This window comes from Chiroxiphia lanceolata, chromosome 16 (genome assembly GCF_009829145.1).
Source record: "Chiroxiphia lanceolata isolate bChiLan1 chromosome 16, bChiLan1.pri, whole genome shotgun sequence".
NCBI classification, from domain to species: Eukaryota; Metazoa; Chordata; class Aves; order Passeriformes; family Pipridae; genus Chiroxiphia; species Chiroxiphia lanceolata.
The window spans coordinates 9,070,648-9,091,122 of record NC_045652.1 but is presented as its reverse complement, the minus strand read 5'-3'; the positions used below and the strand labels follow the sequence as shown (position 1 = coordinate 9,091,122).

Genomic DNA, 20,475 nt, shown 5'->3' with positions numbered 1-20,475 from the left:
ATTTTTTTGGCCCTCCACATACAATTGATTGTTATTGGTGGATGCTGGAGTTGAACTGTCCTTGGAGTTGGATCCCAAACCCTCAGATATTGCTGTTTTGACTTGTATATAGCTAGAAGAATTACTAATGGCCCAGCAAACCTCCTGGTCTTTGCTTCATATTCATCACGTAAAAATGTTGATGGCCTCTGATTCACCTTTGCTGATCAATGTGAGCCTGACACAGTAAACTTTGGCGGTTTACCAGAGGATGTGATAATAGTCATGGGTTTTAAAGCAGAAGGTGTTGAGGTGTGTAAATAACTTGGTTGCTGTGGCTATTCAGAAAGATAAGCTGCTTTTTGGCACCTCCTTTGTCAGCCTTGTCATTCTTTATTTTTGTTAATAGATCTGGAGCTTTGGAGCTTCAGCTTACCAGACTTTCACATTATTGCAAAACAGTTTTTATTTGTTACTTTCAGGTTTTTTGTCCTTGTTTTCTTTGTCCTTTCCCAGGGGAGTGTAACTATGGAGGTAGAGTGACAGATGATAAAGACAGGCGTCTTCTCCTGTCCCTTCTGTCCATAGTCTATAACAAGGATATAGAGCAGGACAAATACATGCTCTCAGCTGGAGGTGACTACTACATCCCACCACATGGCCCATATGAGGTGAGAAGAAAATAGGTGTAAATTCTCTCTGAGTTTTGGGGAAGGAACTTACCTACACTATGCTTTGATATGCTGAATACAACAAATTGAAAATAAACCCCATAAGATCACAAAGCCAGGTCAGAATGTATCTAATGTATGAAATACGAATCTGGTATTTAATATCTACCACATCCCAATGGGGACATAGTGACCATCTAATATTCTGCCATTTGTTGATGCAAAGAGCCACCCCTGTGCAGGTTTCCAGTACAGTCTTAGATAGTCAATAGGAAGCCACAGGAATTTACAGGGTACTTCTGCACACTCTTGCACCACTTTTGCCTTGAAAGCAGTGGTCAGGAGGAAGAGGTGGAATGACAGGTAGATACTGAGTTTTCATCCCCTTTTTCCCTTTTAACAACTGCATAAAGATAACAAATGTGCTCAAATCCCACCTATTTGTGTAGCCCACAGTTGTAGGGGTGACACATACAGCATCCTACCCTGTTCTGTGACTGCTGCCAGCACTCCTTGGATATTTCTAATGTACTTTCCTTTTTCTTGCCACTTACATGAGGGTGGTAATAACAAATCCTCCATGAGTCTCTGAATCACTCAAAACTTTTATATTTATCTCTGTGGATTGTGTAAGTCAGTCCCTGGATATGTTTAACAGGGAACTACTGTGTTTGGTTGTAAATGGGAAGGTTCTGTCCAAGTTGGATATACCAAGTGTTTATGAATATTGCATTGTGTGATGTCTGGTATCTGAATGTTTGCTTTACAGTCTTACATTGAATACATACGAAGTTTGCCAATTATAACACACCCTGAAGTGTTTGGACTTCATGAAAATGCAGACATCACCAAGGATAACCAGGAGACTAACCAGCTTTTCCATGGAGTGCTCCTGACTTTGCCTAGGCAAGCAGGGGGAGGTGGCAAGTCCCCTCAGGTAACTGGGGAAGAAAGATGAACTTGCACTCTGGAAAGGTGCCCTTTCCTGTCATCTCTAGGCAATTGTTAAACTATGACATTTAATTCCAGTCTGCAAATTCTAATGATGGAAATTCATGCACTGCCTGACTTCATCCAGCACTGGGTGTATGACCATCCCTGCTATTCTCACTAGGGAACAGAGTCCAGAGTGCCAGGAAATTAGATCAAGTCATTCAGCCATCAGGCAAGGAGTATAAGCCCATTGGAGGCAGAAGTTGTCTTCCTGGTGAAGTCTGTGCTACAATGTCTGTTATTACTCATCGAATGCTGGGTTTTTGAGATGTGATGTTTTGCTTCCCCTTTGCTGCTTCACTTTCTACAGTCCCAAACACGTCCCTGTGTTTGAGGCTTATGTGGCACAAAGGGGGGGGCAGTTTGACAGGATGGACACAGACCTCCCTGTCATCCTCCCCTCTGTGGGACTTGGTTGTGAAGGTGCTGGGAATTTCTTCATCATGTCCTGGCAGCTCAAGCCAAATCCATACCCCTCTGAGATATAGATAAATGACATTTCAAGCCTCTCAGAGTTGACATCCTATATTTTATACACAAGTGGATTCTTGAAAAGTGGAATTAATGGAACCTCATATCTGCAGGGCTGTCTAATGACAATGTTCTCAGATGTTTAATATGCTGTAAGTGAAGCTTCTTTCCTGGCTGGGGTATTCGCGTGGTCTTCCCATCATTTCCCCTGTGCTGCGTGCTTTGTCTTTTCCTTCATTGTGGCAGTAATAGGATTATACTTGTCTGCCCTTCTGCCAATTTCCTTAGAAGTCACATAAAACCTTTTTGCAAATAAAACCAAAATTGCTAACAAATTTAAATGTATTGAGAAGGAAAAAGGAGCCGGCAGGCATATGTGGAGACTGGCAGACAGGATAATGCTCAAAGCAAGTAAGAGCATGTAAGCACTACATCTCTAGAAAAAGGGACTAAAATAGCTATGTGGTTGTGCAGAAAAAAATACAAAATCTGTAGTATTTTGTGGAATTTATTCAATAAAAATATGGGGGGTGGAAAAAGGAATATTCCTTATTCACTGCAAACTTGTGATTTCAGGAAATTGTTGAAGATTTGGCACAGGACATCCTATCCAAATTACCAAGTAGCTATGACATGGAAGAGGTTATGAAGGCATACCCAGTACTTTATGAAGAGTCCATGAATACAGTTCTCAGGCAAGAACTAATTCGATTTAACAGGTAAGGCCCAGTGTTTTGTGTAGTACTGCTAATACCGAAATATGCTTGTGTTCGTCAGCACAGGCCTTAAACAGTCGTAAGCCTTTTACAAGACAGATTTTTTAACATGTTATATTCTGCTTTGGGTGAATCTTTTAAAAAGACTTGAAAGCTGCAGCTGAGTACCTGAATGTAGAAACTGTACATATATTCTTGGGAGTATGAATTTAAATCAGATTTGAGCTTGTTGTGTCAAGGTAAGGCAGCCTACTTTATTCTTTGGCAGTGATAGCCAGGCCCCAGTATTCACAGCACACTATGTCAGCTTTAAACCTCTGGCCCCTAATGTCCCTTGTTAAGAGTGGAAGTTTTCATTGTCTTTTATTTCTCTGTGTGTGTTTTTTCTTTGTTTGCTTTTCTAAAGTTAAGTAAATGTTGTGATAACTACAGGTGAGAGAAGGAATTCCTGACAGGACATTGATGACAATTTCTTTGTTTCAATCTGAAGGCTTACTGAAGTTGTTCGGAGCAGCCTCATTAATATAGGCAAAGCCATTAAAGGCCAAGTGTTGATGTCTTCTGAACTTGAAGATGTTTTCAACAGCATGCTAGTGGGAAAAGTGCCATCAATGTGGGCTGCCAAATCCTATCCATCACTGAAGCCACTGGGAAGTTACGTGTCCGATCTCCTCTGTCGTTTGGTGTTCTTCCAGGTATGCTGAGCTGGACTGACAGGGTGGTGTAGTTGAAAGCTGAGTGGGTACAATGTGTATCAGTGCTGTCCTCACTCAGCAGTACCCTGAGAGCTCCAGGTTGTGAACTACTCACACATACACTGCATTAAAAGCACTGGAATTAGCTGGGCAATTGCTCAGCAGGGTGAATTGGGAGTATAATCCCTGGGTGCTAATCCAGTGCTGCTTTTGATAGTTTCCATTTTTCTATTTCTAGAAGATTCATTTTAATTGGCATTGACGTCTTAATGACTTCCCTGCTCAAAGGGAACTGGGTGTGAGAATGCTTTGGAAACAGTGCATAGCAGGCACTGTTAAATTTTATATATGTGACTAAATCTCTTTCAATTTGAATAAAAAGTGACACTACTTCCAGACACTTTTTGAACAGCTGTTTTGTTCTTAACTCACCCTTCCATTATTTGCCTTGCTCTCATAGCACACCCCTCTTCTGGTGAATTGGCACAGTGAAGATACAACTGTACTTTTTTTCTTACATTTGTTTTTTCTCTCCATATTCAGGATTGGGTCGACAATGGGCCACCCACAGTCTTTTGGCTCTCAGGATTCTTCTTCACTCAGTCTTTTTTGACCGGTGTTTTACAAAACTATGCCAGGAAATACACCATCCCAATCGACCACATTGGATTTGAATTTGAGGTAAGAAAAATGCAGAAGAATTTTGTTTTTCTTGAACAGCTTGAAACATGTTATGGGGCAGCAAGAAATAAAGTTTTCAGATGAAAAGAGATTTTATTTAAAGGAGAAATTTCAGACTATCACTTACAGGATTTAATATGCTACAGGTAAAAACAAAATCAAACAATGGTTTAATCATTTTAGGTGATGAAGGAGGAGCACACAATGGAGAAAATGCCACAAGATGGGGCTTATGTGAGAGGCCTTTTTTTAGAAGGTGCACGATGGGATAGAGAATCCTCATTAATTGGAGAATCACTACCAAAAATCCTTTATGATCCTTTGCCCATAATCTGGCTGAAACCTGGAGAAAGTTCCAAATTTCTTCATATGAACATCTATTCATGCCCTGTATACAAGACAAGTGCAAGAAGAGGTGTCTTATCCACCACTGGCCACTCAACCAACTATGTTCTCTCCATTGAACTCCCTTCAGACAAGCCCCAAAAACACTGGATAAATCGAGGTGTGGCAGCTCTGTGCCAGCTGGATGACTGAGAGGATCCAAGTCAAAACACATTTTGTTATTGTAAAGATATACTTTATTCCTCAATGGCTGCATGGTTTTTTTTTTTATGAAATTGGGCCTAAAGAGTTTTGATGCTGATTTTAATGGGAATCTACTTCACAGCCTCTGCAAATAAGACTCTGTGGATTTGCCAGCCACTCCTGTGTCTCAGGAGTATGTAGGGCAAGGAGGGAGGAGGTGAGAATATTCTGTTGTCAACATATAAAATCAATCCTCAGCTAGAATGAACTGCCAGAGCTGTATCATAAAACTATAGTCATTCCTCGATGATGTGTCTCAGAATTTCCATGGAAAACTTCTAGACAGCACATGTATGGGGAGCCTGCCATTTCTCAGAACAGTATGCTTGTCTCATAATTTTTTAACTCTTTTTTTTTAAATTTCATTATGATTTACCTGCATATCCCAGGTACCTGAAAAATGGAGCTATTTCCTTTCTCCCATAATCTCACTTTACTTCCTTCCAGCCAGCAGCCAAGCCCCACACAGCCACTAATTACCCCCCTGCAGCAATCAGGGAGAGAATTAGAAGGGTAAAAGGGAGAGAACTCTTGGGTTGAGATGAAGACAGTTAGATAGGAAAATCAAAAGCCATGCACACATGCAAAGCAAAAAAAAAAGGAATCAATTAGCTGCTTCCCATGGGCAGGCAGGTGTTCAGCCACTGAGCCCTGCTCAGCAATAACAAAAACATTTCTATGTTATCAGTCCTGTGCTCAGCACAAACCCAAAACACAGCTCCATGCCAGCCACTGCGAGGAAAATTAACTCTATCCCAGCCAAACCCAGCAGACTTCCTCATCCTGCTCCCTTGCATTTTGGGCTAATGACCGCCTGAAATTGTGTACTTGTTTAAGCCCTTTCATCGCAGAAGCTCAAAGTAGCTTGCAAGCATTAATTAAAAATAAAATAGCCTGAACATCTTCAAAGAGCTGTACAGTCATTAACTAAACCCCACAGCATGCCAGGAAGGTTCTAAAGATGCATCATTAGACTTGTTGTGTACATGGTACAAGAGAAACACAAAGATCAAGGCAGACATTTAAGAAAACACACACTGCATAAATATCCACTAATTTGGGGTCATGTACTTTTTTTCATTGCCCAGATTGTAGCGTTTTAATGACTTGCTCAAGGCTTCACAAAGTCAGAGATGCAGCCATCATTCAGCAATTCCCAGTATCCTGCTACAAGCATTAAGGGATGCTGCTACAACTCTTTAAAACATAAAGTTCTTGTCATAGGAATTTATCTGCTGTGTTGTGCTTAGCTGTGACAGGTGACAACAGTGTTCATTATTGTTTTATTAACCACTGGCTTGTTTTATACAGATATTCATAAAATAGTAACTGTTAAGAATGGTGAGCCAGGAGTGTTAAGGGTATGTTGTGCAGTGCTGCTCTGCACAGAGATGCACACAGGTAAACACACACACAGGTAAACAGTATCTTCACGGAGCACATTTGATGCCTCATTAACAGTACAGTGTGCAGGTATTTGGTGCATCATTATTGTTACATGGTGACTAAGGCAAAGATGTCAGGCCAGTTCACTTCATGGATGTTTGTTTTAATAAAAGGGACAGAGATGTGCAGGTGTTTCAAATTACTGACAGGAAGCAACTACTCTTAACAAATTAGACTAAATGATATTTGGCACTTATAGCAAAACAAAACTTGTTTATGAATGCTACAGCACAGCCATCTAAACAGAGAACAATTTTTAAGAAGAGAATCATGTTTCAGCAAATCTGTAAAGAAATTAATTAAAACTGGTCCTTTACATTTTTTTTTCTTAGGCTTCTTCTTGCTAGTATTGCAAACACAGTCCTCTAAATTAAGCCATTAAAAAAAAAAGTCAGATTTGCAACCTAAATTATATTTTATGGACATCAATTACTTTTAAACTGTTGGAAATCTGTGTCATAGCTTGCCACGTGGGTTTCTTGTTAACACCTTTTTGTGAACAGTAATTGATAGTTTATTAAATGACACACTTGTGGTTCTTGTGAACTTACAGTGACTTTGCTACTACAAGTGTGCAATGTTCTTGTTACTGTGTTGGTTTTCTAAATGCTTCCTCTGTGCTGACGTTTAGATTGGATATGAAGGCATCTCTTGGAATGTAATTAAAGATGTATTTCAAGCTTCTGTAGATGTGACCAAAAACATATAGATAAGAGTCCGTAAAGGAGGGTTTGTGCATCTGTTGCTTGCCCCTTTGCCAGGGATCAGGCATGGCTGAGTGGCTTTAGCTGATGATTACTGCAGGATGTGATTTCCTGGGCTGCACTCCCTGTTTGAGAAAAAGTAATGGAATTTACTGTCAAGGGATATCTGTCTTAGAGATATTTTTCTGTGGTTCTTTGAAATGAGCTTTCCAACCTTATTTCCTGAGCATTGTCTAGACCTTCCTGGAGAATGATAAGCAGGCTAAACATTAGAATTCACCAACTTTCTTGGCTGAGATGCATTTAAAAAAAAAAAAAGACAACTCAGCTGCCAGTTGGACATGATAAAAATGTGAAAAATTTTTGGACAAAGTGCCTTATAATAGTAGTATTAGAATTCTGGCTTTACAGGTTTAGTATTTCCATTTCTTAATTAGAAGTACTCATTAAATAAACCACAAAAACCGCCTGTAATTACTGCAAATCAGATTCACAGCCTTGCTAATAACTCAAAGCAGATGGAAAAAAATGTAGTCTACAGACATTATGGAGCAAGAGATATTTTTGCCTTAGCAGAGAAAGATTTTCAGCTAGGGGTGCTCTTAGGAGATTGAAACCTCTTATCTGTACAAATAACCATTTCAGAAAGTACTGTCTCTGTTGATTTTAACGTTGTTGGGCTGTTAAAGGGAAAATTATACAATGAGAAAGCAAAAGACCATACAAAGGCCCCAAATTCTTCTACTTATAGCTAGAATGTTTTGCCTAGTAGGATTAGAAAACTTAGTGAAAGTTGCAGGTCTCAGCTCTAATTAGCATTCTTGAAAATGAATTTATAGGTAGGATCAAATAAGTGACCTGTGGATAAAACATGGATGTTACTGATATAATTTCTGATGGATACATAGTAGGGCCCCAAGAGAGTGAGGTCCAGGTTGCCTTATTTTCTCCCAATCTAAAAGGTATTACAAGAAGAAACTTGTATTAGTAGGGAGATAGATCAGATAACCTAATCCATCTTAACATGTTCCAGTGCTGTAATGCTTCCCTTGGGTTGCTGCTGCAGCATAATGAGCTTTTCCTCACCCCCAGACAATGTTGAGGGATACATCTAGCAAGCAGGTGCCAAGTCCATCTTCCTAAATGACTGTGTGCTTGCTAATGTTAGTTATAAGTGCATGGCTTCATAAATTGCAACCTTACTAATGATGGATTTAGGGACAGAACATCCAGAAAGGAGGCGTTATTTAGATATTCAAGACCAGATATCACGTCAACAAATTATTACTGCAACTTATTGCCTACCAGTTAGCTTGCAGGAGAGTTCATGCAACTAACTCAGGGTTTTTATTGCTAAAAAGTATAAAGTTAATGTCATCTTTTCTTCCAATTCATGCTAAAGCATCTCCTGACTACTGTGATAAATTAGAAAGAGACGGTATTTACTGGTAGGGGAATAAGAGAAAGTTCAGGAAGTACAGGACAGAGTGTACACTGACTGGTTGAATCCAGTGCATTATAAATTCTGCAGAACTCAGAGGCATTTTAGGACAGCATCTTTTTGCAAGTAAAATTAATGTGTAGGAATGACATATTGGGCAATCATTGGGATACTTCTTGACAGAAGCTGTACAGTCCTTGGCATTTAATACAAGAGTACCAGTCGAGATGTTTGCTGACCTGCTGGACTGAGTTGCAGATGAATTTTTTTTTTATGAAACTCACTCAGAATGGTTTGACCTCCAAAAACAAAGGACTCCAGTTAAGGCAGATTCTCCTTTCCATACAGAGTTTAACTTAAGCTGCAAAATAAAGGTTTTTTCTCCAGACTTGACAAAAGTGCTGATCTAGTCCTTCCTTTAGCAGAACAGCCTGAGGATTCAACAAATCTTAGTCTTTGCTTTCTGGTGCTGGAGAGTAATGAGGATGAGGCACTAGTTAATAATTTCTCCAACACTTATTTTGAAAAATCATTAGGCTTTCTAGCATTTTAAGGCATCTTAACTCATTTGAGTTATCAAGGCTACTTGATCCTTTTTAAAATTGCTTGTTTGTATTTTCCTTCGGTAGTAAACTCAAACTCATGTGGTTATTTCAATTTGGTGTAAATCTTCTGTGATTTTAAGGATTTTTTTTAAAATAATCTAAATCTTACGGTATGTGCTTAGGAAAGAGTTGTGACTATAACAGAGACAGTAAATTCAGACTGCTTGTTTACAAAGCTGTTTATTCACCCGATGTATCACAGCATCAGCACCTTCATTAACCACAGGAATTTTAACAATTCAAAAGATTCAAATGATACTTTAATGGCAAAAAGGGAGCTTAAGCTTCCATTCAAACCCCTTGTCTCTGCACATTTTGATTTGGCTCAGTTGACACATGCCTACAGTGGTGTATCAGAATGAGGGTAGGAAAAGACTGTATTTGGACTTCTTTCAGTGAAGGATTAAGCAGTGTGTATAATCATGTTATTTTTTTACTCTCTTTATTCCATCCCTCTTTTCCTAGGCTAAAGGACTTCTGTGTCTTCCTGACAGCAGTAAATTTGCAAAGATCCCACTGACAGGCAGAACAATGGCATTTTACCTGTTACTTCCCACATGTGGGATTCCCAGGAAATAACGATATGGAAATAGATACCTTTGTGGACTGGAACCATGAAGGGCAGTGAGAAATTGGGCCAGCCAGTACCTGTCATGCTGATTCACTCCTGTTATTGTTTCCTTGTACTTTCTCATCCGCTTGTGCTTTTTTTCACTCTTAGGAGTGCATTCCTGGGGGAGGGACTGTCAGTCTGTTCTGCACATGACCAGTTCTAACTCACTTTTCAGGTCAACAAGAATATTTCTTTGTCATTGTCTATTAGAGCTTGGAGAGTTTAGGATGAATTGATGTTTTACTCAGAGTTGTGTAATGGCATTCCAAACTTTGCATTTTACATCCACACCCTCTCCAAAGGAAGAGGGAAAAGCTGACTTGGAGTCTCTAGGCCATCCCTCTGCAGTTTGCAAAAAGGAAAAAGAAGGAGTAGTGGGCACTTCAGTTGTGTCTTTGCTACTGCCCATTCAGAAACAGAACTTCACCACAGAGGTACTATGAAACTGTAACATTTCCCCAGGGACAACAGGCAGAGCAGGGACAAGAGAGGAACGAAAGCAGCTGCATGATGCAGTCATTGTGTTCCCACTTGTGTTCAGAAGATCTGGAGGCACTGCATCTGCTTGATTCTCCTGGACTTCCTTAGTTTTGATTGACCCTTACACAGGCACAGCCTAGAGTTACAACTGAGCACACAGAATCCTGAAACCACCAGAGAATCCTGCTATAGATTCATAGAGTTTGAGAACCTGCTGTAATTTGTCCTGATGTCGAAGTAATCTTTGTATCACACCTCACTCCTTGAAAAGTGTTACTTTTATTGACGAGTCAGCAGTTAAAAATAATATAAATAAATAATAGACCAACCTTATCCATGATATGCAATGTATCAATGGCTTTTTGGCCTCAGGAAATGTGTGAGCAAGTGACCAAAACACCTTAGTTCACAGTTGTGCACATGAACCACCTGGACTGCAGTTCACAGCTCGTAGGATGTGATTACACATCACAGCTTAAGTGGTGGGTTATGAAACTTCATCATGGGATTTCAGGTATATTGGCTTAGAAATCTTCCTTAACTTTTCCTGGTGTCGCAACGTACGACCTTGTTTATGGGCAAGACCCATAGGAGGCAGATGGATCTGGAAAAGAAAATCCCACCAGTTAGGAGCAAACTGGGAAGAAAAAAGGCAGCATATATACAGACTGGGTGTCACTGAGATTTAAATAGTTTCTTCATACGTTGGAGAGGGCAAGTGTGTTGTCTCAATCCAGGTTATTAGATTTCTAGGAGGAGCAATGTCTAAGGAGGGATTAGTGGTGTAACTTTCAGGCCCTAAATGTTGTGTCTATTAAAATCCTATGTTTTAGGCCTTAGTAACCTTGTTTTGCAGTTTGATATCAGACTGTAATGATAAAATACTTGTTGAAATAGGACTGCTGTTCCAGCACAGTAAGACCTAGATAATCCTAAAAATTCCTCAGTAGATGTCTTGAAGCACTGTGTGATTTATTCATACCTACTTAAGAAGTCACAAAATAACCCCAAACTGTATGTACTGAAAGCCTGCCTTCTTTTTGTCGTGATTATATATGCCACATTAAAATGCACAATCAATGTCATTGACTCCACAAGCAGAAGGAGCAATAGGTGACAGGCTCTTCCTTTGATTGACAAAGTCTTTTTATTTCATAAGACTCTCTGTGGGAGTCATGCAGCTGTAACCCCCCTAAGTGACTGGAAAACGTAGGTGGTAGCAGTCAGATGTTATTGTTGCTGAGGCTGTCAGGCTGTAAAGATGGCTGTTTAGGTGCAAATAGTAGTAAAAGCACTGACTAAAACAGGAGTAGAGATTTCTAGAATCTCAGAAATAATAATCATCCAGTTTGTCTGAGAGAGCTGATCCTTTGGGGTTTTGAAACCACTGTAGAGAACACATTTTAGGCCCATTTCTAGGAACGTTGTTTGCCAGATGTGCACTGTAATTCTGTATCGTGAAAGAGATGCTGGCAGTGACCATATTTTAGGCAAGAATCTGATGAAGATACAATTTGCTTTTGACCGTGACTGCATTGATCAGGGAACTATAGATGTGAAAATATAAACTAATTAACAGGAATAGAGAGAAAGACTCTTTGAGAGGCAACATAAAGTACTACAGACAAAAGTGTCTGGGCAGGGAGGAAACTGTATTGAGTGGTGCAATAGAAGATACTGCTGCAACTTCCAGTATTTCAGTAATCTTGGGTATGTTTTTCTCTAGGAAGAAGGGAAAAGAAGCAGCAACAAAGTGTTGCCACAGGACTTGATTTATGACCAGTAATGTAGGCTATGAAAATTATCGTATCTATGGCAGATGCAATTAAGTGTTTTTATTCTCTCATTCTTGTTTATTATTTGATTCCATTACCATCTTTTTCTACATTCTTTGGTCAGACGAGACTGGCTAAATATTCACAGGCCTCGGGAGTTTGGCTCACACAACTCCATTTAGGCTTTGACTCCTTATTTTGAGAAGAAACCCGACAATTTACAGTGAAAGAAGATAGATGGAGAAGGTTTCAATGTACACTTGGCTCTGATTTAGCACACATTTAAATGCCAGCTCATCTAAAAATGCAGTGCAGTGACAGTGATGTAAACTCATGGTTTCATTGTGCAGGGAGAGCTAAGTGGGTAATGCTGAAGACTTTGTGACTGGATTTGTACTCACAGGTCTCGGGTAGGGGATATTATAGTGCAGTCCAATTTCTATTCTTGCCTCACATTCTTCTATGCACTGCTCAATCAGCTTTGGATCTGTTACCTAAGATCATACAAACAAATATTTTGTAAAAGTACAGCAATTAGCAGTTGGAAGCTCAAGTGTAAATGATGCACAACCATGTGACTTTCTTTAGCTTGTTCTGGCAATCCCAAGGATACAGGGATTGTATTGTTCACATCCATAAAAGGTAACATCAGCATTTTCCTTGACTCAACAGCTCTGGGTGTGATGGTGCTGGATGTTAAGGCCCAGAGGCCGTCAGAACTGAAGCTAAAGGAGGAGTTTTTTACCCAAACATGGTGTTTTCTCTGCAAAAAGACAATACACATGTAAACTACTAATACATCCATGAAAAATCCACACTCACCCATCCATCACTCTGTGAGGTAGCTAGAGGAGAAAGGAGAGACACTCTTTGGTGCACATTCTCTTATCATCCTATCCAGAAACTCCCTTTGAAGTCAGAAATGTGGTGAAAATTATGACTTAAATTAATTTTTTGACTTTGCATTACTTCAATTTAGTCCCAGAGCAATATGGGCTATAAATAAAAATTGTGATCTTGAATTACAAGAAGGACCTTTGATTACCATGGAGTCTGTATCGCCTCTTTCAAAAGGGGTTTGAAATTTCTTCCTTAAGAAAAGAATTAAAGTGCTTCTTTTAAAAGAAGTGCCAATAATTGCTGCTTTGAAAAGAAAAAAAGAAGCTGCTGAGCTCTGTTTGCCATTGCATGGGTAATGATACACTTAGCTAACTTTGTAAAGATCAAAAGCTGCTTCAATTACACAGGCAGTATCTTTGGAATTTAATTTTTCTTGGCACTTTTTTAGTGAAAAGAGACCTTTTAGACTTCTACAGCAGTTAATGAAGAGCTGAAATGGTTTGACTTTTCTCAAGGATGAAATTTAAATTATAACCCAAATACACCCAAACCATTTAAGGTGAATAAAATTTTGGGAACTCAGTTCTTATATTCGTATCTTAGCATCCAGTCGCTGAGACAGTGCAAAGAGCAAGAGGAAAGAAGCAAAGAGCAAGAAATTCAAAGCTGTAAGGACACTTACATGTTTGTTTTTTTGGAATAATGTTCTGGCCTCATTTTTAATGTACTCTTTCTCTTTAACAGTCTCCTCTGTCTGTCCTGATGCCGACTGCCATTTTTTGGCTATTTGAAATATCTTGCGGTAAAGGCCAAGAACTTTTTGTCGAGTCGCTGGGGTCATCTAGAAAAGACAACACAACCCCACAAACATATGCATGAACCATTTGAGTTGCTAAAAGGCCAGCGAGCAGTACGTGTTTTCACACCATTGAATTAGTTTAAAAATATTTCCATCATCTAAAAATATGCTGAGCTGTATGAAAAAAACCTGAAATAGCTGTAAACAATAATTAGCTGTTGAAAGCTGAAGACCTAGTCCAGCAAAGTATATAAACTGATACTTAAATGTCTCCATTCAAACAGCTTGAGCTCATGCTCAAAGTTAAGCACTTGGTTTAGTGCTTTGCTGAATCACAAGCCTGGTACAAGAATGCCTGGGTTCTGTTTCACGGCTGTTTTGCAACAGACATTGGGCAAGTCACCGAAACTGTAAGTGCCCCCCTTCCTGAGACGTTGTTGTACCAGTGCTGCCCCTATCTTTGCAAAGCATCTTGAAATCTGTGAATGAAATACATGATAAACCCACCATGATATTGATGAAAACCTGTGTAGGCCTCAGGGGCTGAGAAGCTTGTTTGTGGTACCGTGACAGGAGGCAGTAATGATTCAGCTGGAGTTTGATGTGATGAAAAGGTGATGAAAGCTATTTTATCTAAGCACTGCAGGAGAGGCAGACTAACTGTGGATTTAGGAAAGTCCTGAATGTCTTGATTTTCAGAGAACTGTGTACCTGCTGAGCCCACTGAATCAGCCTCCAGGTGTGATAAGACTATTTGTCAGAAGAAAGAATGAAATCCTATTCTTGTTTTATGTAATTGAGTCTTTTATCATATGAATGGTTACACTATTTCATGCCGGACCACAGATATCCCTGAGACAAATCCAGTTCTGGAATAACAACATTTCTGACATAGATTACGTTAACAGAAACAATGACTTCTGCTTTTGGGGCACCACAAGTGTCAAAGGCACTTTACTGTCCCAAAGGAAGATGCAGCAGCACTCCCAAGTAAGTGTATGGATGCAATGAGGAACAAGTGTCAGGGACAGGACATTATCTGACTGTCTCAGGATCCATTTGCCAACCTGAAACCCTAATTATTGTGGCTGAATCTATCCTGAAATCAGACCTATCCTGAAATCAGACCTGTGTGCTGGGAATGGCTCCTCCAGAGGACAGTTTGGAGCAGGGTAATTCAGATAGCCTGAGCTGCCCTCTGGAGGGAGTGCTCTTTCCCTCTTTTCCTCCCACATGAGGAAAAGCTGCTTTCTAATGCATGCACCCAAACTACTGTGGGAAGTGTGGCAATATGCTATCGCTCATCTCCTTGCAGTCTGTGGCAATTCCTGTTTTTCTGGGTTGTTGAAGAGGGGCTTGAGCCAAAGTCTTCCCAGGCCATTCCGTTCTCGAGTGGCTGCCTCCACCACGGTGACTGACCAGAACGGGCCTCCTGTGGCTCCAGACACTCACCAAAGTTGGAATTACTGATACTAACGTGAAGACAGGATTTGGCTCATAGTTCTTTACTGTAAAAAATCCCAAACTATTAAATCCTAGGCTTTTTTGTCTTAACTGTTGCTATGACTTGAAGACTTTGATGGTTTCATGAACTCTGACCACACCTTCTGCTCTTGGATTTTAAACATACCGAGTATCTGTTTATAAAGATGTTATTGAAAAGTTTAGAACTGACTTCTTTCACCACTAGTTGTTCCACTGCCCTATCTAGAACTTACTCTTTCATTCTTTAACTTCTTTGTGTTGGAATTGCTACAGAACTGTGTAGCCCCTCGTCTAGGCATGGGCTGCGCTTTTGCATTCTTGCTCTCCTTCCCACATATGCTGGATGATGTAAAAGACATTAAGCAGCTATTCATGTACACTCAGCAACCAGCTGCTCCCAGGCTGATTTAGTTGACAATTTCTAACAATACAGACCTGCTCAAAAGCCATTTCTGCAAAGATACATAAATGTAGATGTGAGGAGCCTTTTACAGATTGAGGACCCCTGCCTGTCATAGGAAAGGATGAGAGCAAATAAGACAAAATTCAAAGCCTAGGTCAGATTCTGATCTGAGTGGGAGAATAATTCCACTGAGAGCAAAATTACTTCCAACTTAAAATGTTGTAAATGAGATTGGAATTTTTTCTTTGGTGTAAACAGAGCCCACACTGACAGAAATGTAAGTGATGGTACAAGTCATGTATCAGGTGTAATTTCATCAAGTGACACTACTTTTATTAGTTTTGTGGGTGTGCAAAATGATTCTGAGTGGGATAGAAAGGAAGATAAGGAAGGCTTTCATGTCCTTGTAGTTACTCATCCTGCAACTTACATCTTTGGCATTTAAATCATAATTATATTTCACATCTCTGGAATGCTAAGTGGATGTTACACCACTTTCCCACTAACACCCATCTTGTGGTAGTCACACCCATTGTTTAACTTCTACCACCCTTCATTTTATTGCAGCAGGCAGCCCACAGAGGTTAACCACAGGCGTTTCTGTCAAAAAGTACAGGGCTATTGTATTAGCTGATCAAATTTCGGGTGTTTGCTGCCACAGAACAAACCAGGAGAGGTCAAAGGTAGGTGTGTGTGCACAGACGTGTCACTGGGAAAAGCGGGAGGCTGCAGCTGGTTTGGAGCCCCTGTCAGAGTCCGGCCTTTGGAGGGAAGCCAAGCGTTGGCTTCCAAACAGGCACAGCTGGATGCTGGGGCAGAGCCCGGCAGAGCTGTATCACTCTGGGATCTACATGCAAACCCCTCTTATCAGCAGCACATCAAGCACCTGAAACATCCCATTGTATCCAAACTCGCAAGGGAGATCTGAGCAGTTAATGAGTTACTGCGTGGTGAAGATGCAAACTTTTCTCACTGTTAATTAAAACAAATGATACCTGAGACTATAAAATGCCAGAAGTTTTTCTTTCAGGAATAAACATTCCTTTGGATTTTTCGATGGTTGACCCAAAAGTTCAATAATATGAATAATCAGTGAAACATCAGTCTTCTTTTGCTATTCGCAGGCTTGTTTAGAATTTAAAAGTTTATATAAAAATAACAAAAGGAATCTGTCAACTGTAAAATGACCCCAATAGTGCAGTGTCAAAGCAAAGCCAGGACTGCAGGCAAGCTGCACCGAGCCTGACCACAGATAGGCAGCTCAATCCTACCTGCTTCCCAGTGAGGGATGCCTGGCTCCAAACGCCTTTCCAGCACTCTGCTGCTCTCTGCACGGTGCCTTTGCTGGTTTTAAGACTATTTTATTTGATCCTTTCTTCCCACATCAAGCATTAGCTACTGACTTTAAACATAAAATCTGCCAGCAGTGAGTGCGTAGAGGATTTTAGAAAACAAAGGGTGAAAGTAATGGCCCATGGGGGAAAAAAAGGATCTTTTAAAACAATAGATCTCTTTTACATGCCAGCTAACTGGGGCACGTGTTAGTAATGCACACGTTTTGCTGGTGCTGAGAAATTATTTGCTCAGGGGAGGAGATGGTGGGGAAAAGAACTCTGCATGAAATAATTGGAAAAGGCTGCTTTGAACTTCTCAGATGTAAAATGTTTTACTTAGGAGCAACACACCTTTTCCTTGACAGCTGGTTTGCTACTGGCAAGGAGTCCTAAAGACACAGTGACAAACTGCTGGGCTGACTGCCTTCCAAATCAAGCTGTGCTCATATCTCTGTGATGGGAATAAATTACATCATTCAAGACCATGGTGTATCAACATTGTTGTGCAGAACACCCTCATGTTCCATACAATGTGCCCCTATGACAGTCCAGCCTGTATGACCATCTACAGCTCCTCTTCGCTAATGTTTATTTGAGATGCAGAAAAATGCACATATCTGGCCTTTTTTTTTAAGAGCTAAATGATACCACTTAGCTAAAGAGCGACCTGCAGTCTCTCTCCCGCTGCTAATGCAGCAGATAATCAATCATTCCTTCCACAGCTCTCCACAGCCATGAGAGGTCAGTAATCCATATTCATCTTTCCTGCAAGTCTGCCAAAATGAGTTCCTAAGGCAGCAATGGTTTTGGTCTCTTGGTTCTTTGAGGGACAGCAACTGAGACAATGAGTTCCTGTGGCACAAAGAGGAGGGGTCACAGATTCCTGTGATAGCTGGGCAGCTCACATACCTTCCAGCAATACTAAGTTTCAAAATTCAGTTTCCACAAAAGTAATTTTGTCTTCTTTTGCTCAAATCAAGGTCTCAGTGGCCTGTGACAGCTGGCACCCTGCAAACGCTGAGCACACGTGGCTGCAGGATGTGCCTGGCAAAGTGAAAACTTCATTTGATTGTCATTCTTGATTGAACATTCATACCTTTTTTTTTTTAAGATTCAGCCAAAACCAAATCATAGCGAAACTTCAATCACAGCTGAAGTATTCCATCTCCACATAGTGAAAAACAGACTAGAATGACAGATCATATTCTTCCATGATGGTGTCACACCCTCATTTCTACCAGTGACAGAAGCCTGCAAATTTCAAGACATTCCCATCAAGGATTTATTTGACTCAATTCTCACTGTTTCCATCTGCAAGCTGCAATCACAAATATATGCATCTTTGGTGAAAAAGAATGAAATTACTGAATCAAGTTATTCAATAAGGGTATCAAAATCAGGGTAACTTTCACAGTGTTTCTAATGCCAGTGTGTTTCTGCTTGCAAATTGATCTGAAACTCTGATCTGAAACCCCAATCGATACCTCTGAACCTGCCTCTCTAAGTCATTGAACTCACATTGTTCATCAGCTGGGATAAGAACTCTGCCATTCTATCCGTGCCTCAGATTTCTGACTGAACTTGGATCTCTTTTAAGCTTTCTCTTGCATATGGAGCAGCCTTTTGATCAGAAAAAGAAAACTGCATGCAAAGAGAATATAATTAAATAGTAAAAGCAAGGACATGGATTTTATCACTGGTTTCCTGTATCATTTTAAATAAGCCAATTTGCAGAAAATTAGGATTCTACAACATTCTTTCAATTTGAATAAACGAAACTCTAGTCCTTTTGATCAGAGTTTTCATTCTTTTAGTCTGAGGTGGTCGAGGCATTATCTGGTTCTAGTAGGACATACAGACTCTTGCCCTGGGAGTGCCTCCCATGCCATAGGAGCCTGAGGAAGACCAGAAATGCTGACTTAGACTGTGGAGAGGGGGAAGGGAAACAAAAAAAATTGCTTTACTTATTTCTTAGCTTTCTCATGAAAAGCACACAGTGTCCAGGTAAACTCTAAAGCAGTATGAACTTGTCTCTTGTCTTGTCCAACTGTCGCTCATGTTTTCATACAGTTAGAATGGTTTTCTCCTCCTTTCTGTTTAGTTTTCAATTACTTACAAGCAGTGAAAGAGGTTTTAATGCAGTGTGAGAAATATAGCAGAGAAAATGAAGTCTCAGCTATCCTTGGATGGCCTTGCTTATATAATATAGAAGCCTACAGAAATATAACACCAGGGACACAAACCCCAGTATAGATTTATGCACCTTATTCATACCTTGGCTTCCAGCCAAATGCAACTGAATGCATGAATAGAAATATTTCCCAGCATTGGAAACACCCAAGCTTAAAAACAGGTATTAATATTAAGGCCAGCAGAGTCACAACCCTCCCTGCCCCTTTTCTTACTTCATTCTGAGGGTCACTCAGTGAAACTCATTGATGCTCACTGATAGACATGACTTTTAGTCACTATTTGAGAAGCATAGCAGGGCTGTAGGCTCAGAAAGCTGTGGGCACTGAGGGCTGTGGGGCACAGAATCACTGAATCAAAGACCTCTGAGACCACTGAGGCTAATGTGTGACCAAACATGAGCACGTCAACCAGACCATGGCACCGAGGGCCACCTCCAGTCTTTCCTTGGACACCTCCAGGGACCGTGACTCCACAACCTCCGTGGGCAGCCCCTTGATGTCTAATCACTCTTTATGTGCAGAAATTCTTCCCAATGTCCAACCTAAACCTCTCCCGGCACAACTTAAGACTATGTCCTCTTGTCCTATTGGCACTGAACGCTGTGGGCACCGAGCACTGCGGGCACGGAGCACTGTGGGCTCTGAACGCTGTGGGCACCGAGGTTTGTGGGCACTGAACACTGTGGGCTCTGAATGCTTAGGGCACCGAAGTTTGTGGGCACTGAGGTCTGTGGGCACTGAGGTCTGTGGGCACGGAGCGCTGTGGGCACGGAGCGCTGTGGGCACGGAGCGCTGTGGGCACGGAGCGCTGCCCGCCCCGGGCGCCCCCGCAGCCGCCGCCCCCGCCAAGATGGCGCTGCCGCCCCCGCCGCGGCCTGGAGCTGCGCGGCCGCTGGGGGGCGCTCCAGGCGCGGGCTCCCTTGCGCCCCCCGGCGGCCGGGGCGGCCCTGCCCCCGCAGCCGGGTGGAACCAACGCGCGAAGCGCGGGGGGGAAGGCGGGTCAGCCCACTCCGCGCACCTCCGCGCACCTCCGCCCCCTCCTCTCCCTCCGCCCTTTCCGCATATCCACACCCCCCCGCTTTACCTTGGAGCAGCCGCGCCGCGGCCCCGCCCCCACGAGGTCCCGCCGCGCTCCGGTGGTCGCCTGCCCTGCCCTGCCCTCACCGTGCGTGCGGCGTCGCCGCGCACGCCACCCCGGCGTCACGTGTTGTGACGTCACGGCGCGTCCGCCAGCTGAGCGTTCGCCCGGAAGTGATGCGGCGGAGGCAGAGCCGGCCGGAGCCGCCGAGGTGAGCGAGGAGTGTGCGGGACCGACCGCGGTTCTGCCCGCGGCTCTACCTGCACCGCCGGCAGCGCGGGGCGGCGGCGGGGCGGGACTCGGCGCGGCGCGGGCGGCGGCGCTCGGCCGGGGCCGCCGCGCTGCCTCTCAGCCCCGCGGACGGCCGGTTGGGTTCGGTGGGGGGCCCGCGTCGCCGCCGCCCCCTCACGGCGGAGCCCCCCGCGAGCCGCAGCCCGGCGCTGCAGCCCCGCGGGAGCGCCGTGCCCGGCTGGAGCGGGGCCGCTC

General features: G+C 42.1%; 3 protein-coding genes across 11 annotated transcripts in view; 2 read left to right on the top strand and 1 right to left on the bottom strand.

Annotated features, from left to right (window-relative positions):
• The window catches only part of DNAH3 (dynein axonemal heavy chain 3), a 55,485-nt gene extending 50,687 nt beyond the window's left edge, over nucleotides 1-4,798 (top strand). Inside the window, exons 58-63 of the mRNA XM_032703492.1 lie at nucleotides 496-650; nucleotides 1,420-1,587; nucleotides 2,691-2,833; nucleotides 3,321-3,525; nucleotides 4,069-4,206; nucleotides 4,390-4,798. Of these exons, the coding sequence (XP_032559383.1) occupies nucleotides 496-650; nucleotides 1,420-1,587; nucleotides 2,691-2,833; nucleotides 3,321-3,525; nucleotides 4,069-4,206; nucleotides 4,390-4,743 (1,163 nt within the window). The 3' untranslated portion in view covers nucleotides 4,744-4,798. The remainder of the gene's footprint in view (nucleotides 1-495; nucleotides 651-1,419; nucleotides 1,588-2,690; nucleotides 2,834-3,320; nucleotides 3,526-4,068; nucleotides 4,207-4,389) is intronic.
• Nucleotides 4,799-5,111: 313 nt separating this feature from the next.
• On the bottom strand, nucleotides 5,112-20,117 carry LYRM1 (LYR motif containing 1). Of its 4 annotated transcripts, none has more exons than XM_032703536.1 (4): nucleotides 19,996-20,117; nucleotides 13,381-13,539; nucleotides 12,260-12,352; nucleotides 5,112-10,687 (listed from the first exon to the last, which is right to left on the bottom strand). In XM_032703536.1, the coding sequence occupies exons 2-4, from the start codon at nucleotides 13,537-13,539 to the stop codon at nucleotides 10,571-10,573; spliced, it is 369 nt and encodes a 122-aa protein (XP_032559427.1). In that variant the 5' UTR covers nucleotides 19,996-20,117; the 3' UTR covers nucleotides 5,112-10,570. The 4 variants fall into 4 exon arrangements, with proteins under 4 accessions (XP_032559427.1, XP_032559426.1, XP_032559428.1 ...); XM_032703535.1 differs by lacking the exon at nucleotides 19,996-20,117 and adding an exon at nucleotides 17,816-17,947 and having other exon boundaries at nucleotides 10,343-10,687; XM_032703537.1 differs by lacking the exon at nucleotides 19,996-20,117 and adding an exon at nucleotides 17,819-17,929 and having other exon boundaries at nucleotides 10,343-10,687; nucleotides 13,381-13,541.
• Nucleotides 20,092-20,475, top strand: part of DCUN1D3 (defective in cullin neddylation 1 domain containing 3) — a 25,559-nt gene continuing 25,175 nt past the window's right edge. For 3 of the 6 annotated variants that reach the window (XM_032703528.1, XM_032703529.1, XM_032703532.1), the window contains exon 1: nucleotides 20,116-20,200. The gene's annotated coding sequence lies outside the window, so the exon portion shown is untranslated. Of the gene's footprint in view, nucleotides 20,201-20,475 lie in introns of all 6 variants that reach the window. The other 3 variants (XM_032703527.1, XM_032703531.1, XM_032703530.1) reach the window with 2 other exon arrangements.